At 39.0% G+C, this 18,654-nt stretch overlaps 2 protein-coding genes and 1 long non-coding RNA gene across 13 annotated transcripts; 1 reads left to right on the top strand and 2 right to left on the bottom strand.

Moving 5' to 3' along the window:
* Nucleotides 1-2,236: 2,236 nt before the first annotated feature.
* On the bottom strand, nucleotides 2,237-11,249 carry pwwp2b (PWWP domain containing 2B). 7 transcript variants are annotated; one of them, XR_007140302.1, is made up of 5 exons: nucleotides 10,467-11,249; nucleotides 5,699-7,367; nucleotides 5,545-5,567; nucleotides 4,193-4,274; nucleotides 2,237-3,900 (listed from the first exon to the last, which is right to left on the bottom strand). XR_007140302.1 is itself a non-coding variant. In XM_047811917.1 (4 exons), exons 1-2 carry the CDS (start codon nucleotides 10,604-10,606, stop codon nucleotides 5,699-5,701), a joined length of 1,809 nt encoding a protein of 602 aa, XP_047667873.1. In that variant the 5' UTR covers nucleotides 10,607-11,249; the 3' UTR covers nucleotides 2,237-4,274; nucleotides 5,545-5,567. The 7 variants fall into 7 exon arrangements, 4 of the variants coding, with proteins under 4 accessions (XP_047667873.1, XP_027030662.1, XP_027030660.1 ...); XR_003444956.2 differs by having other exon boundaries at nucleotides 4,193-5,567; XR_007140301.1 differs by lacking the exon at nucleotides 4,193-4,274 and having other exon boundaries at nucleotides 5,508-5,567.
* Nucleotides 11,247-18,627, bottom strand: LOC113660984 (leucine-rich repeat-containing protein 27). Its single transcript, XM_027174862.2, has 10 exons — nucleotides 18,247-18,627; nucleotides 16,434-16,564; nucleotides 16,263-16,321; nucleotides 15,634-15,789; nucleotides 14,710-14,938; nucleotides 14,442-14,579; nucleotides 13,415-13,517; nucleotides 12,964-13,085; nucleotides 12,328-12,454; nucleotides 11,247-11,564 (listed from the first exon to the last, which is right to left on the bottom strand). Exons 1-10 carry the CDS (start codon nucleotides 18,454-18,456, stop codon nucleotides 11,466-11,468), a joined length of 1,374 nt encoding a protein of 457 aa, XP_027030663.2. The 5' UTR covers nucleotides 18,457-18,627; the 3' UTR covers nucleotides 11,247-11,465.
* On the top strand, nucleotides 11,455-17,027 carry LOC113660987. Of its 5 annotated transcripts, none has more exons than XR_007140303.1 (6): nucleotides 11,455-11,584; nucleotides 12,369-12,524; nucleotides 13,457-13,543; nucleotides 14,879-14,995; nucleotides 15,370-15,502; nucleotides 15,632-17,027. It is a non-coding gene; the product is annotated as an uncharacterized LOC113660987 (long non-coding RNA). The 5 variants fall into 5 exon arrangements; XR_007140306.1 differs by having other exon boundaries at nucleotides 13,457-13,548; XR_007140304.1 differs by having other exon boundaries at nucleotides 12,369-12,542.
* Nucleotides 18,628-18,654: the final 27 nt, after the last annotated feature.

Below are 18,654 nucleotides of genomic sequence, written 5' to 3'. Positions count from 1 at the left end.
ACACCTGGTATGAAGAAAGCCTTTAAGAGGAGGAAATCAATTTTAATGTGGAGGAAATCAGTCATGGTGATGAAGAGCTTCAATCCATTCCAGATCTGTAGGAGGCAGGAAAGGATCGTGTACATGGTGCCTCTTAGGCTGTCTCCATGTGTATGTGGCCTAGCTTTAAACGTAGACTTAACTTGTGGTGTGTACACACACACACACAGGGCTGTGTCTCAGCTTTACTGGCAGGAAGTATACAATGGTTCCGAGCGGCTGTGTATCTAGCAGTGCATATTTATGCATCAGCAAAAGGAAGGTGTGCCCACAGGAAGCAGACCTGCACCTGTGGGAGAAAAAGATCAGACCTGGGAAAAGAATATTAAGCTTGATTTAATCAGTACTTCCTCCCTTGCCAATATGACAGATGGCCCAGGGCCTTGACAGGGAGATGGGGATCATAGCTGTCCCAAAGCTCACGGTGTCAGGTTTCTCTTATCCTTGCTCAGGGGAGGAAAGGGAATCTCAATGCTGATGCTTATGAAACCCACATTGCTGACAGTTGCCAATCCTGGAGGCTCTGGAATTTTCAAGTATTACTGTCAAGAGTTGGTGGCGATGTAATCAAAGGCTTGGGAGAAAAGCTCGCTTACAACTTCGAATACTTGCCACCACTTGTACCAACCGCTCATAAAAAGTTTTAGCAAATAAGCCGGGGCAAATCTTTCGTCAGCAAACCGGTTCAGCTGGTTTAATGAAGATGTCAAAATGCAGGAGTTAGAAAAATGTTAGTTTTTTAGCGTTTTTTTCCCTATGAAACCTGCATGCTTGCAGCTCTTATTGGATGACAATATAACCAGCAAGAAAAGCTACTTGCCTATTCAGTTACACTGCACAACAAACGTTTTGTTAATTTACATCTAATGCAAAAAGGTCCATGTAAGATTCACCATTAGGTTGCAATTGTTTTGCTCTCCCTCAAGTATGCAAGACTATGCTAGATCTACTTCAGTCTCATGTACTGAATTATATTACAGCCAAACAACCCTGCAGTCACATAGTACAAAACTAAAAACTACAGCTTTCCAACAAGAGTTAAGGGAGAACTATGGAGTCTGTTGTAGGTGTACTACTAGTAAATAAACAAATAAAGGTTGACGTTGGATTTTGATTAAAATGTGGTTTTTTGGGTCACATCAGTAGCAAGTTCAATAACAAAAAAGACTATCAGGGAGGGAACAAGTAAAGGTTGAAAGTGTAAAGCAAATTGTACAGATTGAAAAGTCCTAGAATAAATGAAGAAAAGCGACTCCTTGTGATTCATTAATTTTCTTGTTAAAAATGACGGTCATTAACTTGCTCTCTAATGAACTGACTGAGCTCTACACTACACTGCTAGGACCGTGATGTCTCACTAGTACTTTACTGTCTGTAATCACCATGCAGTTCTTATAACATTCTGTAACATCTTTTTGATCAATTATAAATATATAACTAATTTCACTGCATACCCTATTTTATCTCCATGTATGTATATCTGCACATACACTGTATATTTCTTGGTTACTGTTAAAAACAATGAACATAATGCACGTTTGCACAGCATATATATATTTTTTTGTTTTTGACATATTCTTGTGTACATACTACCTGCTATAGCCTTTACACATCTGAACGTGTTAGTTTTGCAAAATTTTCTACTTTTTTTTCACTGCTTGTAGATGCTAAAAGGCATTTCATTGCTGTGTACCTGTACTATGAACCGTCAATAGTTCCATCTCTTTAACGACCCATCTGTCATGGTCAGAAGCTAGTAAATGTATTTTTTACATCAGTGTGAACTTCATTACTAACCAGTTTCAAATACTGACTAAAGAGCTGTGTTATACTAGGCAACAGGAAGTTATTAGGCACTATAGATATTGATACTCTATATTGAAGAAACAGCAACAATTTTGAGTACATCTGAGTAATTGCACATGAAAATTGAGAGCAGTTTGTCAGTACAACACTTAGCCATACTACCTATATGGTCTATGCAGATTGAGACAAAGCCCTGAATCTCTCTGAACAGACTTGGCACTCTCAGGCGAGAAATTAATCCATGTAGTGTGAACAAAAATGTTCTTCCATTTTACCAAGATTTTACCAACAGAAGATGAAATCCCAAAATCAGATTTCAACCAGGTTGCCAGATGTGATGATATAAACTTTGCTTTCCAAACTGGAAAAAAAAAACCCCAACAAGCCAGGAGGCAAGAGCATTGGTTGTATATTTTATTTTATGTACAGCATGTAAAAAATTCCACTGATCTGAGGACAGTGGTCGAGTGTCTTTGCACTGGCACTCGCACAACTGTCCACCTTCAAAAACCTTTTCAGGAAGGAACCAAAAAAAAAAAAAAAGAGGAGATCCAAAAAAAAGTACAAGAACCTACCATTGAAATGCAGTGGTGAGACGCTTTGCGCTTAGCAGTGAGCTTTAAATATACCTCCGCTCGGGTTTGGCTCCCTTCCCCCACCTCCCTTCCTCCCTGGTTTCCATGCTCACTGAAGTGGCTCTTTAAATTCTCAAGGCCCTATAAAAGGTCAACTGCTGACTAGAAAGACGCTTTCTCTTCCACCTGAAGGAGAAACAAGTCTACAAACCTGCAGCATAAGAACATTTCAATTCTGCATGGTGCTCAGAGCACACAGGTATGGAATTCATAGTACCATAACAGCAGGTTTAAGTTTTTTTTTTAAAGCTTTAATAAAGATGTGATGCATAGGAGTTTACACTTCTGTCCATTTCTCCAGTGGAAATTTTCTTTTGAGGGAGACGGTGGTAGGAAGGAAAACAAATACAGGTTGAAAAACGGACTAACTGCAATGATACAGTGTACACAACTAGTTCCTGAAAGCATCTTTGTTTCTCATCCATGTCCAAACCTGATAGAAAAGAAGTCACTTTCCAGGCGCTGGGTGTGATAGTTTGAACCAGAGGGCTGCTGAGTGTGTCCACCGTTCACAGCCGTAAAACTCTAAATTAGTGTTCGTTGTACGAGTGTCCAGCAGGCCACTGAAGGTACAGATAAAGTGCTTTTCTTTACATGACACATTAAATAATTAAAGCAAGTACATACGAAACTCTGATTCTCATACAAGCCATGACACAATTTCCCAAGGCCCTCAGACCAAGAGCATCAAAACAATAAAAATGAAAATAATCAAGAAAAAAAAAATTTCCGCAAAGGGACAGGCCTTTTGAAGAAATTCGGCCCTCTGGTGAAAATAGATCTAATCAATGACGACATACTGCATGTTTTAAGACCTACACAACGATCTCTAGATGCAGAATACAAAAAAGTGTTTCACATTTTCAGTTTTGAAAAAAGTAAAAAGACCTTAGAGTAAGCCATGTTATTTACCATCATATGGATGTCTGTCTTTTCCTGCTTAAGTGGATTAGGTAAATGTCACAAGAGCAGGCTGCCTGATGGTATCCATGATGGATTCATTAGCTATAGCAACTCCACTGGCAGGCAGGCAGATCTTCACCAACAGAAAACAGCAGCGGTGGGATCGACAGTATGAGACTGTAGCAAGGTTGCCTGTGCTTCACCGGCAATAAATACATTCGGATGTAGTGTTGAGCTACTCATTATACTAAAACAGATGTCCTGAACAAATTGATAGGGTAGAAAAACAGGTGGAGAAAAAAGTTCTCTTTGTGTTTCCCAGATTTTCCGGCCTGCTTGCTCTCTTGAGCCCTCAACTTCTCTGCATGTTGGCTGATTTCTCCTTCTAGGCAGGTGGAAAAAAAGCACCTTCACTCATGAGATCTGTAGAAAATGCACTCCATCCTGGTTGGGAATGACAGGAGGGGAGCATGGGGTCCTGAATCCAGCCAGAGTCCAGCCTTCCCCTCTTTCACTCCTAAAACAACAAACATGCACCACATCAGTCAATAAAAACACTCTCTGAACTGCCACATGTATATATAATGTTTTTTTGGGGGGGGTTGTGTGTGTCAGTGGTTACAATAGAGATAACTGTTTAGAAACTCAATTGTTTTAGTTATTCACAGCTAAAAGAACAATAAAATCAGATAACAGCTGGGAAATTGATTATGAATAATGGACATTTGTTTGTATTGCTGACAATTAATATTTCTCCCCATTATGACAAAGATTATTTTAATGTACAAGTTTAGCTTCTAAAACCATACCAAATATGGCTATTAATTCTGGCCAGTAACAATGTTTATTGTAGCTTAGCTCCATTTCACATACTTGTCCAGCTTTCCCACTCTGAATCAGGGGAAAAAATAGCACATCATCACATTCTGAATTTTGGTGAAAAAATAAAACTGGACCAAATGATATCATCTGACTAGACAGCTTAAAAGAACCTTTCCACTCATAGTCCCCTTTTTTCAGACAAAACATGTATGGTATTCAACTAAACTGGCAGGAGAAAAAGATTCAGTCAATGAGTCAATATTTAACATTATTAATTAATGACGTTCTTAAAAAAAATCTTGAGCTAAAAGTTGTCTCCAAGTCACAGACGTAGAAGAAACGTTTAAAAAAAATTAGTGTTAACCTTAAAATAAAGAAATAAAATGATATTTATGAATCTATATATTTGAATAAAAGCATTTTATAAACCGGAAAATTACTTCACAAAGACTCACAAACAAATAACTCGAAGTTTAATGTTATCAAGTTGAAGCATACGGATAACCTTTAAAAAGGTATTGTTAAATGAAAAGCATTCACCCTGTCACCGAGTTGGGAGTTCAATGCTGCAGCCACCTCCCTCTACCCACTTAATCACAAAACTATCTTGGTCTTCTGTGAGCTCGTATTTGGAAGAGGACAGATAATACTACCCTCATAGTGTTAGGCTACTCTTTGTTGCAAAATCTGTTTCCTTTTCTTATTTCGAACTGTAACAGTCTATGATGTACGAGCACAGGAACAAAACATTTCTCAGATGCATCTTAGCTTCACCTGTCCATGCATGCCAGACAGACAAAGTCTTCATTCCCAAAACATAAAGGGAAGTTTAAATTAATAAAGTGATATGAAACTAATTTATGTAATCTACTTAAATTATATAACAAGCTTAGTTAGAGCAAACAAATCCTTAGGCATATTTATGGTCTAAACAGCAACGTTGCAAACATTCTTGACCTTGCTAATAGGTAATTAAAGCTAGTTACTTGCAGCCACAGTCAACCTACTGAATATTCAAAGTCTATATATTTATTACTAGAGTAATAAAACTTGTGTGACACGCGTTACAATTCCGTATATCACGTTACACCCAATTCTTTTATTCCCTCAGCAGATCACATCCCTCCAAATCCACAGGCGATATTAACGCGGCAAGCTACCAAGTTAATGTTAGCAAACAGCCTAACCCACTTCAAATGACTAATGCGTACAGTGCTCAAATATTGCAATCCATATGGCTAAACACTAAATGGTCACCAGACTCATTCACATAAGGGTCAGATTTGCTTAAATTGCTTAAACCAAGCTGCTGCATGCCAAGCCACACTACATCCTGCACCTGGTGTCATTTGCCACAGAAATCTACAGAAAAATAGAAAAACAAGATGTTGTACAGAGAATTTGACTGAATATACACAGATGGACAAGGGTGCTGAATATCCAGACACTTGAAATTATTATTAAAAAACTGAAAAGTTCAGATAATACCTCACCTATGTCTCGCAGTGCGACAGTAGCGAGGTGATTTCAGAGCTCATGTGACCCACTGCTTTTGCCGCTTCAATGATGGCTCGCCGGTACATGCCCTTTTTCTTGCGGTTGAAGCGCAGCCGAAAGAACTCACGAAAGGGTGAAAGTTTAGCCACGGAAAGCTGTGAGGTGGTGGGGGACCCAAACCAGGCCACTTTGGCTTCAGGCCATGGTGCATCTGCCTCATCCCCCTCTCGCCGAGTGCCACTAATGCTCAAAATTCTGGCTGGCCACCAGGGGAAGCCATGTATCTTACCCCAAACCACATCACCAATGGTTACAGCGTGGCCCTCCTCCGTTATGCACTTGCTCATGCTACGCGTGTGTAACCTCACAGTCAGCGGTGGCACTGTCCTACCCTCGGCCCGTGATGCAGATGATGTCGTCGACACAGAGGACGATACACCTATAACATGCTCGCCGGGTGCCAGTTCGCACAACTCTGGTGAAGTCCCATCCGAACTAAATGACTTGGACTCGTCCAGACTGTCACTGCTACACACTGAAAGGCTGGACGAATCTGCCTTGCGCTTTCCAAAGTTGATTAGGAGTGTGAGATCACCGTGCCGCTCAGTTTCTTCACCTGACCACAGTTCCAGGCCATTTTTGTCCCCAGAATCCTCAGATCGAGCCAGCCCCGAACCAGGAATCCTGGGACTTCTGCGCCTTGCTTCCCCTACAAGTTCTGCCTCATACATAGATACACGCTCCACACCGTCCCCACGGGACTTTAAGCGGATTTTGGGTGAAGGGATGTCCTGATCAGTCAGCTTTGGGAGTTTGAGCTTGGGAATAGACACAGTAAGGCCAGTCCGTATAGACTCAATAGCAGATCGTGTCTCTTTTCTGGGCTCACGGCTGTTGTCATGCTCCCCAAGCCCATTCTGCATCAGCTGCTTGGGGCAGAAAGGCTTCACAGAACCATGAACTCTGGATGGGATTTTCATCACTTCCCCTTTCCCTTGTGGAGTACTATAGGAGATCTTTATCACTGGGCTGTGAGGCACTACATCACCTCCTGGGAACTTCTCATCTTCCTTTCTCTCTTTTCGACAACGCTTGCTTTCAAAGCATTGTGCCTCATCTCGCCGCTTGGTTTCCTTTGAGGCATCTCCATCCTCCTTCCTGAGTCCTTTAGGTGGGGCCTCCTTAGCAAGTTCCTCCCCTTGTGGTGCATTCTCCTTCCTGGAAGGCCTGGACACAGTTGACCCATCTTTACTGTCCTCGTCACTGGTGACAGTGTTCTTGCATTTCTCACATAGCACCTGTCTAGGTCGAAGTCTAATGGTGCTCATGGTCATGCGGCCAGGCTCTCGAGACCGTCTCTTCTTTCTTTTGATTGGTCGAGGTGGAGGTTGAGGAACCCACTGACTGTATGTGTGCCGTACCCAAATGGGCTGAGGAAAAGGAGCACCCTCAAAGTAGGGAGGGTAGGTAGGCTGGCCTGGCTGTACTGGGATGGGTAAGGGGATGGCAGGTGGCTTTTCGGGCTCTGTGTTCTCATCCTTTGGTCGCTGGGCTGACTGAATGGCTGGTTTGGAGCACGGTTCCTCATTCATCACCTCAGATTCTTGTCTGGATATAAGAGGCTCTTCTCTCTTTTCTACATCTGGCAAGCAGAACAACCCAGACCTAGATGGAACAAAACAAACAGAGCTCTAAAAGCAATATGAAAATCAAATCACAATCTCTTAGACAAGTTTAAATGTGTATGCAACCACAGATGTACAAATCTGACTAATGTATCCAACAATTAAAAAAAGTTCTTCATAAATAAACACAACACAAAATCCAGAGATGTTTGCTAAACTAGTTCTTGATTTGAACCAGCTCTAATAGGAAAATGAACAGTACACATCAAGTATAGCAAGTTTGAAATTTTATGTAGCAGCAGTGATTTCCTCATCTGATAGACTGTGTCCCAACATGCAGGGTGGTACCAGAGGTCCCTGCAACTGAAATTAGCACTGCACAACAGGTCTTAAAGCTTACAAGGTGAGTAAATTGTATCAAGATGTCAAAAACCGTTTGAAATAGTCCATTTTAAAACCTAATAATTAAATGCAGAATACTCATACTAATGGCTAGATAGTCATCTAACTGCCTTTTGGAAAATGTAAATCAAATTGAACTATGAAAGACTGGGACATTGTTTTTCCTGTACAGAAGTCTGACCTTGGGTTTCTGCTGCAGATCAGTCCAAAAATAAATTCACACGTCCTCTTTGTGAAGCGCAACACTGACGTGTATTGGGCAGGAACTCAAGACCATTTTGTTGCAATCAGTGAAGAGTGGCTATAGTGAAAACAGTACACTCAGTGGCTCGACTCTGTCAGAGACAGCAAACAAAGAGACCAACAGGCCTGCCTCACAACAGCCCCCTCCACACTCATTGAACAAAAACAGTCCCATCAGCCACCAGGGATGAAGCAAAGTAGAGCCTGGAGATTTGGTTGTTTTCACATCCTGCCTGATATTTGATTGTGTGGTGATTATTAATTAATCCCTATAAGAAAAGGCTCCCCTCCCCTCATGTAATCCTTTGAGACTTTGGATAAAAGAAATGTCTGTCTAGCATGTCTTTAAAAGAAAAAAAAAAAATCCATGTACAGTTATTCGCAGGCCTATACAAAAATGTAGGCCACAATATTTTTAGAACACCAAGATTTCTGCTTCATCTGATTTTTTAAATGACTTGACATTGGCGGTATCTTTTGTGCCTACTCCATCCGAACGATAACGAAACACCAAATGAGCGAAGAGATTATTTAGGAAAGGTTAGAATAGCCTGACTGAGGTAGGAAAGCTGTACAAATTGTCCTAGCCATGTAGAGGATAAGAGGTTCTGAGTAGCAATGACTCAGCTTAAGTATGATTCAACTTACTCGCTGACACGACAGCAATTATAAAAAATACAGGAAATGACGAATTATTTAACAATGAGTAATGAGGAAATGGCAGGATTTTGTATTATAAAAAAATCTTGATACCAATTACCGTTAGAAATGAAGCTATAACAGAACAAAAGATTAGATCATACCAGATTCAATGGTTAACAGCTTTAAATACCATTCAAAAGTGTGGTTTTTGAGAACAAATCATTGATAAGGGAAAACAGAACAATAGAGATTATGTATAAGACAATGTTTAATACAAAACAGATTTAAAACCTTAGTGCCTTTGGGAGTGACCAGCACAATATATCCATTCATTTCCTGGAACACAGCTCAAATTGGGTTGGGTGACACAGCAATATGATACTGATATTGTGATATATTAAGATCATGGTACAATGTTGTGCATCAAGTGCCATCAGATTTTGGTGCTTTATTAAAACCATCAGTCACTGATACACTGTACGCTTCCTTATGATTCCACCCTGTCTGTGCATTAAATGGCATAAAAATTAAATGAAGATATTTAATAATGCAGTTACTTTAAAGGACTCAATGAAAAAAAAAATGTTGTGATACTTGTTGCATATTGTAAAGTTTTAAAATGTCATATCACCAACATTTGTAGATAAAATACAGTGGTTCAGCCTAGAGCCTCAGCTGTACCTTGCTATAGACAGACATTTTTCAGAACATCTTGACTCTCTAGAAACCTTGCGTACACTGCTTAAACTTACCTACACATCTCTCTCTCTCTCTCTCTCTCAATAAGAAAAGATTCTACTGTAACTTTATATAAAACAGTAGTTTTTAAAGGCTACTATACAGAGATATAAACATGGCAATGTTCACACGTCCACCCAAAACCATACATCCCACTTAGTAATAAATGCTACATGTATATATTAGACATATATCCTACAAGTTCAACAAAGGTCAGTAGCATTGGTTTGGTCACTGACACCCCACCTGTCTTTGTCTTGGAAGAAAGATGGCCTTTTCATCAGGTTCAAATTCTCTACTATAATGAACCACTAAACAAAAACAAAATAGCTTTATTGGATACTCACAATATTTCTTATGTTTTTATGGAAATGTGTCAAATATACAGCTGTGAAGACTGTAGGTAACAGCCTCATAATAAGAAAGGGTAACACACACCCAAGGAAATCTGCTTCACATGTGGCTATGGACAAGTTCCTTCTGAAATGTCGATTAAAAGGCCATGATATTAACCTTACAAATAGAAGCTGAGCAACGCCACAAATAAAATACCTGCATAAAACATGATAAACCTGGATCTGCAATCAATTACAATTGAATGAGTATTTCTGCTAGCAGCCACAAGCTACAACAATGAGAGATTATCCTTCTCTGGACAAAAAGCAGGAATAAAAACAAAATATCTGTTGTTTTACATTAAGCCGAAGGCGCAATGAAACCACACAGTGTAAACAATTCACATTGTGTGAATGCAGGATTATGGGATTATAAACTACACATATTTTACAGGGGGCTAAATGGCTAACTTTAGCTGGCAGGTAATCTTACTGAATGGATAATTTCTATCATATCCGACCATGACAAAATGCATAGAATTGTAGAATAAAATTGTTATACGTATATAAATATATATAAGACGTGAACTGTGTGTGTAGAACACATTTTGCTGTCCTAATCCATCTTTGGCTTTGAATAAATAGGGGGCCTGCTTGTCTTTGCCTGGCCTCTTGTTGATGGATAGCGTTTGCTTAGTTAGCCAAATTAGCTTAGCTTAGCTTATGGCCTTAGCGCGTTTAAAGCAGACATAAGAATAAAAATACTGAAACACACTTACTTTTTGTTGCAATCGAGCAAAATCCCGGTGTAGTTCCTATCTCGGTAAGTGAGCGTCACCACCAGTGTGTCATTCACTATCTGTTCGATAGTGACCGGAATCCGGGAGCCGGCCCGCAGCTCCTCGGCCGCGGCCTCCATGTTTCCTGGATGAAGTGTCCGGCTTGGCGCTGCTCGTTCCACGGCGCCCGAGCCGAGCGCGTCGGCCTCAGATCCTCGCTCCTTCTGCTAGCGAGCACGGGAGGCTACACAGGGCCACGGAATGACGCCATCAACCCACCGGCGCAATTACAGCCGCGCGGCCAGCCGTGACATCACAAAGAGGCAAGAGAGGAATCCGTTAGCGCGCGAGCCTCCACTTCAATTCGTGTTTTCTTCTCATCCAGGTTTCCGAGTTTTGAAAAGATGTTAACACTCTAGAGACCTCATGCATTTAAGAGCGGCTTTACCAGCATCCCCCTTCTCGTCAACGACATGCAGTAGTTTTAAGCACTAATCATCAGCATTAGTTATTTTCTTTTAACATATACCGAAACATAGGTAACGAAATAAACATAACATTTCTGTTATGTCCAGGGTGTTGATTTCAATTTGGACCTTTATCCTATATTGATTCATTTGATTTATTATCACACTGATTATATTGCAGGCGTCTAATGTGTGGATAAAATACAGAAACAAACGCATTAACATATAAAGGTCTATGACCTATTCGGCATCGTCTAAATGCAATTAAAATGTTTTTTTTATTTATTTGTTGTTAATTTTATTTATTTAGTCCCCCCCAAATCAATCCACTAGGCCTTAAGCTTAAAATGGCTGAAGCACAAATTGAAGGCGACAATGAACAGGAATGAAAAACGCGCCACCGTGTGGTCAAATTCACCACCTTTATCAATAATAAAGCCTCAGCTTTCACACATTACAGTGATGGCCTGTAATACCAAAGCATGTTCAGGTGGTAGCAGGTTATTTATCATTAAATCTTAGTCGAGTCAAGTTATTTATCATAAGATATCTCTCCAGTGAAGGCACTCAAGCGATACTCCGAATCTTTCGCTCGTCTCCTTTCTGCAAGTTCCATCTGCAGATGTTTTACCTTTTCACAGGGAGAAAGAAGTCAGTTTTATTTCCATTAAACTTTACATCTTTGCAAAATTAAAACCTCCAGAATTCAGATATGGAGTTAGCTTTCACAGTGTATAGACATTGAGAGTTTAGTTTGCCAGGTTCTCCCTTGGTTGTTATGATATTAATCAGGTAAAACATCTCACATTTTAACCTACCATACAAACTAACAATACTTATTTCCTGGTGAAAATAGATGTATGTATTTGTATAGTGTACTTGCATGTGAACACACCACAAACATGTATTTATAAAAGAGACTGTGCCTTTTGTAATGGTTAAAATCTACACTTCAATTGTACATACTAAAACAAAGGTATGCATTTAGCCCATTTATTACATGTGACTTAGCTCATTAGTCCATTCATCGAGTAATACATGTAGGTGCAATTGTGTACATGAAGCACTATGAAGTGCTGAGGTAGAAACAGATTGTTAATGCTCTAATAAATTATGTTTTTATTACTTTTTGTATGTAGGTGTGTACTGTCACTTTCAGTAAAACAAAAATTATTGGTCAATTCTTTCTATTTTTTCTACTCTTTTGTTTTATTTCATTTCTAGTTTGAATTTTTTTTTTTTTGGAGTTTTCTGAAAATACATATTTGTTCATATGTTCATACACATTTCTGTGTATTCACATCTGTACTTTTCTATGCAACTTTTATAAATGACAGCCATTATCTGTGTTGCCCATCTCCCCTTTCTGTGGGCCATTAAACTAATTTCTTTACCTCTTCCATCTCTTGAGCCGCTGCCTTCACCTCTTCCGCAGGTGAGCCTCTGGGTCGTCTGCGCCTCTGCTGCATCATCTGAACATGAGTCCTGATGCGCTGCTCAAGCTCCCGGTCCCTTGCCTCCCTTAGGGCACACACAACAGGCAAAAATACAAATGAACACACACCTCACTGACTGCTTAACTTGTAGCGGGGTAATTAATCGCACTCAGGTCAGCTAATTCAGTGAATTGGTTATCTTCATTACTTGAATAGGTTTATTTAACTGAGTTCCTTTCAAGGTAATTTGAGCTCTAAAGTAGGCTAAATTAAAACTGGCAACAGGATTAATCAATACAAACATGCGACAATCATGGCCACTAGAGGTCGGTATTGTAAATAGTTTGATGTCCATAGTTACAGCAATGAGGACCAAGACAAGATTTCAACTGTTGTGTTACACACTAGAAATCAGGTCTAATTAATGCTTTTTCCTAGAAAGTCAGATTTTACTATAATAGTGTAATATTATGTAATAATGTAATAGTGTAAAGTTCTATTGTCATAAAACATTCTTTCTGCCACTTAGGGTGCACTATGCAGCACACAGGTCTACTCTATCACACACTAGCATATGAAATACGTCCTTAGTACCTGGCCTCCTCTGTCTCCTTGCGTGTTTGATGAGTGATATGGGCTTCGCTGTGTGGGTCATTATTCAGAGCTTCGCCAATGTTGTTTGGATTACTGGAGGTGTTAGCAGCATTCTTCAGACACTAGACAAACAAGTGGTGGTTTTATTTGATTTGTCTTTGTTTTAGTTTCTTATGAGTGGGGAGGAAAACTAAGTCTAAAGCCTGCTAGCTAACTCAGTGCCTATCCGGGAGGAAGCTACAAGCAGAAGTACAATCTGTTTATTGTTTTCAGAGTCATTGCAGAGAAAATAAAAGAAGAGCACTGCAAGTTTAAAAACACTAAATTTAAATTTCTGCATCTTCAGTGTTTTTTCTTTTAAAGACATTCAGTGAGGGCTGAGGGAGAGGCCGTCTTCCTGTTTATTATTATGATGTAACTTAAAATATGATATCAGAAAAGAATGTTCTACCCCATCTTTCCAATGTCTCTCATTCTGGTTCTTGTGTTCCAGTATTTTCCTTTCCTGCATGATCTTGGCCTGGTTTCTCCACTGCTGCAACAGCTCCTCGTTTCTAAGACAGACACACACACCCTAGAGGTAAGGTGAGAAGCTATTTATATAACTACAAGAAAAATTTTTTCATTGAAAATTTGATTAATAACTTTAACAGCATTTTAATATCTATCTATCTATCTATCTATCTATCTATCTATCTATCTATCTATCTATCTATCTATCTATCTATCTATCTATCTATCTATCTATCTATCTATCTATCTATCTATCTATCTATCTATCTATCTATCTATCTATCTATCTATCTATCTATCTACAGCTTTATTTTGTATGTTTCTTTAAATATTCCCAAACAAGTAAGATATAATTTTAAGGTCTGTCTTTGTCCTGCTTAATACTTTTTTTATATAGTTATGTTTTTCTAAACCTGCTCGGGATTATTCATGTAAGATCAGATGAACTGATGTTATTAGCTAAAAACTCTTGTTGTGCCAAAATGTGATACATCAAGGGCTTAAGCTTAAGTCACCACTGGACTGAAACCAGCTCTCATTTCTCAGTAACATCACTGTGTCTGCAGCATGAGTCGATTCTACTTAAGTTTCAGTACACAAACTTAAATTCAATATAAAAACTTTGTTGTGTAACTTACACCTTTAAGGATTTATGGATTTTGTAATAGCTTTCTTTGGAGACTAGCAATAATCATATGATATTAAATATACTGTTAGCTGACATGATTGCCATATATTTGCTTCTTTGTTACGAATTCTTCTTTGTGTTTCTTCTGCACAAATCTGCTTGGTTCTGCCGTTTTCTTTAAGTGCCCACAAGACCTAGGGTTAGGGTTAGGGTCAGTTGAGCAGAAGACTTTGATTTCATTGCAGATACAATTCATCTTATAGACTCTTGGAAGGCTCTCTCCGATGAGCATAAGACAAACTGCTCCTTTAAAATAAAGGAATAATTTCAAACATACTTTCTTTTCTGTTCTAGTGAAGCTTGCTTTTCCTTCAACTCCCTCACGGCAGCCACTCTTTTGTCCTCTGATCTCTTCCAGTTCTGCACATTAAGTGGAGGAAGCTCCGGGAACCTTCCTGTCGTTAACTCTTGATCCCTGTGATGTAGAAATGAAATATTTTGCAGACTTACTTTATATACAGTATAGTGGTTTACTTTCCACTATATTATTCTTATTTATTTAAATCAAGGACCATGAGCCTTTCAATTCATATACATTTTTATACCTATTGATGGATGAATGATGAGATTGGTGAGATCTGTCTCCCTCTGCTGCTTGTAAGTGGTGCTGCAGTGATATGACTGGTGTGATGTGCCCAAGATCTGCTCTGTCCATCTGGATCATTTGCTGCCTAAGCTCCTTAAAACGGTGTACCTCATTGTCATCCACCTCAGACAGATTCAGGCTAGACTGGAGAATCTCGGTCAGTGGCAGCTTCTCCACAGCCGGCATGTCTAAAGATGGGGACCAGAAGGAGTGAGTTTTTACATCCAAATGCATGCGGCCACAAAGTGAGTATTTGTATATCCTGAACTCTTAAGGTCACAGGAGAGAATAAACCTGCTAAAATGTGAAGTGAATGGCAATCTATTGTACTGTAACTCTATTAGGAATTCATTAGAGTAAACAAGTGAGCAAGATGAAATTAGGTAATACGATATGAAAAGATGATATTGAGCTGCAGAAAGCTCTAAATCAATTGCAATTACAGTAGAACAGCATCAAATGTTTCTAGGCAAACAAGCAATTTTGAAAACAAACTTAGTTCAAAATGTTTTCTTTGTAAAATAGTTTTCAAATGTATTTAGTGCTTGCAGCCTCAGAGGCAGATGCAGGGCAGTGCCAGAGGTTATCCTTCATTTTCATCCAGCTAAATATATTACAGGGTCGCGCTGTGCCATGAGGCAGTTGAGCCACACGCGTCGTCTCCAAGGGAACAGAAGTCACACTGCTGAAGCAGAACCAGGGCAGGAAGCTATTTTTGAAGCAGGCCATCCTTTTATGCAAAGCCACAGATGGTGAGTGATAACACACACACATACACACACACAGATTCATATACATAAACATATGCACACACACACAAACAGACAAACACTTATACACATAGGTAAGGAAATGCTTTCACTGATTTGGCTGGCATACAGACCCGTGTGTGTGCTGTGCAAGCTGAGGGGCCGCTGAGCCACGGCTGTGCGACGCAGGAACTGCAGGATGTGTGCGAGACCCTGCTGCAGCACTTCCTGCGGCGGGAATGAGATGGGACAGTTCCTCAGGCTCAGAGCTCGTAGTGTGATCGTATTACCTGCCAGGAAAAGACAGCAAGGAAGGAGTTGAAGAAGCAATTGAATTTCAAACCATCTCAGGACCCGTCTAGATGTTAATTGACAACTTATTTAGGAAAAAGCTTTTATACAATGAGTGCTGCTCTTGTGAAGGATGACCATTTTGCATACAATGTTTCCTGTCAGTGAAGGTTTTAAGGGAGATGGACATGATAATGCGTGGAATTAAACCCGGGCACCAACTTTCACACAATGAGTAAGCTGTTCATTTTTTCTGGCCAAGTATAAGTGTCATGAATTCTGAATTTTCTGTAACCTTCTGTTGTGACTGTGAGTTATATTTCAATCACAAGGCTGCACATTCGCCTTACAAATAAAAAAAAAAAAGCCAGGGCAGCCATTTATAATCTAATAATAATTCAATGGAACTGTAATCATTTTGAACACTGCTGGGAAAAAAATGATAAAATAATAATAATTTAAAAAAACATACCTAACTCTACAGGAAGTTCTGTAATCTGGTTCCCTTCCAACAGCAAAGTTTTCAAGCATCTGAAGATGTCAAAGAACAATATGAGGCCTGATTTATATGAATTGTTAAAGTTTATCCAAGCAGGACCAAATTATTTATGTTAAATGGTGTGTACAAAATATTTTGCTGTACCTGTGCTGACCAATATCAGCAGGAAGACAAGTGAGCTGGTTATTTCTCAGGTCTAGCCAAAGCAAATGTGGCAGATTGATGAACAGATTGTCTGGGAGGCCGGTTAACTCATTTCCTTCAAGATATAAATTCTTGAAAGGATGTGAAAAAGAAAGAAATCCATGGTAAGTTCACTTAGCTCTCTAGCAGGGGAGGGGCCTGTCTTAATAGACCAATAACACATTTATATCTTCTTTTAAATGTGTTCATTATCAGTATTTACATGCTGCATACACAAACTGTTATTATTTTTGAAAATATATGACCTATAAGACATCAAGATATATCTGAACATGTATCACCTATAAGCCAATTCAATTCTTTACCAAACATGTATATACTGTATATAGATTAAAACTACAGCAAGGTCCAAAAGTCCACACATTATTACATGGTCAATATTTTGAATATTATTCAAGATGCTGCTGTGTAATATTATTTATTTATTTGTACAAAATGTTGGATTTCCTCCACGTGTCTATTCTCTTTCTCTAAAGCACGAGTTCAGTTGACACCCTGATGGATTTGAGCTAATAAAGTGTGTGTTCATATCAACCACAGTCAAAATCAACTCGACTCAACTTTCTTTCATTAAAGAAAATGGGTGACATAAAAAAACAAATCTTTTTCTTAAATTATTGATATAATAATAATAATAATAATAATAATAATAATAATAATAACTAGATTTGTAAAGTTCGTCATGACAAACTTTGATGTTGGCTTTGACGATGCAAGTATTTGCAAAGGATGGTGCTTTTTGGAGGCAAGAGACATAAAGGTTAGTGTTTCTATTGGAGGCAAGTGGACAGAAAGTTAGGGTGCCAAAACATTTGGAGGCAAGTGGAGACAAGCATGTGACATCATCCAAATACTCCTGAGGAAGTTCCCCTCATTGGGTGAGTGTTTTGATATGTCACTTGTCCATGTTGTGTTAATTTTTGATTTTCACATGACGTGAGCAGAATACACGTGAGGAAGTTCCCCTCATTGTTCTGAGTGTTTTTAAATGTCACAGCTCCATGTTGTAAAAAGTTTTTTGATTTTGCATATTTGGGGGCGGGCTGTGGCACAACCGAAAGGCCAGACGATACACCAATTTAAAACTTTGTTCAGAGTATCACCCTAAAGGAGCTGGCCGAGTTTGGTGTACTGTAGATAGTTTGAAAGCTTGCCGAGTTATAAACCTCCAAAATTTATAATGGGAGTCTATGGGAAAAAAGGCCAATTTGAGAACCCGGTACCGGAAGTACCGGTACTCTGATCGCTTAGAAAAGTAAAAGTAACAAACCTCAGACCAGGGTCTACAACATATCCAAATTTGGTGCATGTGGATCGAAAGCTCTAGGAGGAGTTACTCTTGATAAATTTTTGTCTAAGCTTAAATAGGAAAACAGAATGTTGGCTTCTACAAAGCCAACATAATAATAATAATAATAATAATAATAATAATAATAATAATAATAATAATAATAATAACTTGCGGTCTATGGGACTTTTGTATCATTAGAACATTCAGCAACTGAGTTATTTCTTCTGACATCAGCTCTGTTTTTTCTAAACTTTTAATTCAATGACACTCCATAAAACGATTTTAATTTATTTGCCTAGCAATCCTGGCCTGTAGGTGGTATGTTTAACACCTCTGCCCTATAGACTGGATATAATTGTGAGAATCTAATTGTGTAAACTCATATAAAGTTATATAAGCATGATAAACATACTCCTAATTAAATCATTATAATCCATAACACGGTTCTGTGTCCTTGTGTACCTTCAGTGCAGTGTACTTGCGCACATAGTCTGGAATGACCTTCAGCTTCTGTCTGCTTAGATAAAAGATGTCGAATGAGTCATGATTCATTTGCTGCTCTGACGAATCATCACCTCGACGTGCAGAATCTCGGCTTGGGGATTTTAGCACATTCTCACAGCAGTCAAGACTCAAGTGGAGATCACCCAGGTCCGCTTCCATAGCTGTCATTATCTATCATTATACAATGTGCTAACTTTCCATACCTGCGCTGATTATGACATAACTTTGCAACGGAGTGAACGATAATTATTTAGACATAGACACTTTATGCAAGAAATGAACTTTTATTAGCACGTTAACCTAGCATCTAATTAGCCTAGCAACGTAAGGTGATAAAAAGGTTCTACCGATTCTAACTAAGCGCTT

The sequence above is a fragment of the Tachysurus fulvidraco genome, chromosome 4 (genome assembly GCF_022655615.1).
Source record: "Tachysurus fulvidraco isolate hzauxx_2018 chromosome 4, HZAU_PFXX_2.0, whole genome shotgun sequence".
In the NCBI taxonomy this organism is placed as follows: domain Eukaryota; kingdom Metazoa; phylum Chordata; class Actinopteri; order Siluriformes; family Bagridae; genus Tachysurus; species Tachysurus fulvidraco.
The sequence above is the reverse complement of the archived record's forward strand: the minus strand, read 5'-3'. Positions and strand labels throughout refer to the sequence as shown.

Coding starts and splice junctions, on each gene's coding strand:
- LOC113660984 (XM_027174862.2), bottom strand. CDS start 18,456: ATGACAGCTATGGAAGCGGACCTGGGTGATCTCCACTTGAGTCTTGAC. Junction 16,322..16,433: donor GCTGATATTGGTCAGCACAG/GTACAGCAAAAT, acceptor TGACATCTTCAG/ATGCTTGAAAACTTTGCTGT. Junction 11,565..12,327: donor CGGCTCAAGAGATGGAAGAG/GTAAAGAAATTA, acceptor CCCTGTGAAAAG/GTAAAACATCTGCAGATGGA.
- pwwp2b (XM_027174859.2), bottom strand. CDS start 10,606: ATGGAGGCCGCGGCCGAGGAGCTGCGGGCCGGCTCCCGGATTCCGGTC. Junction 7,368..10,466: donor TTGCTCGATTGCAACAAAAA/GTAAGTGTGTTT, acceptor TGTTCCATCTAG/GTCTGGGTTGTTCTGCTTGC.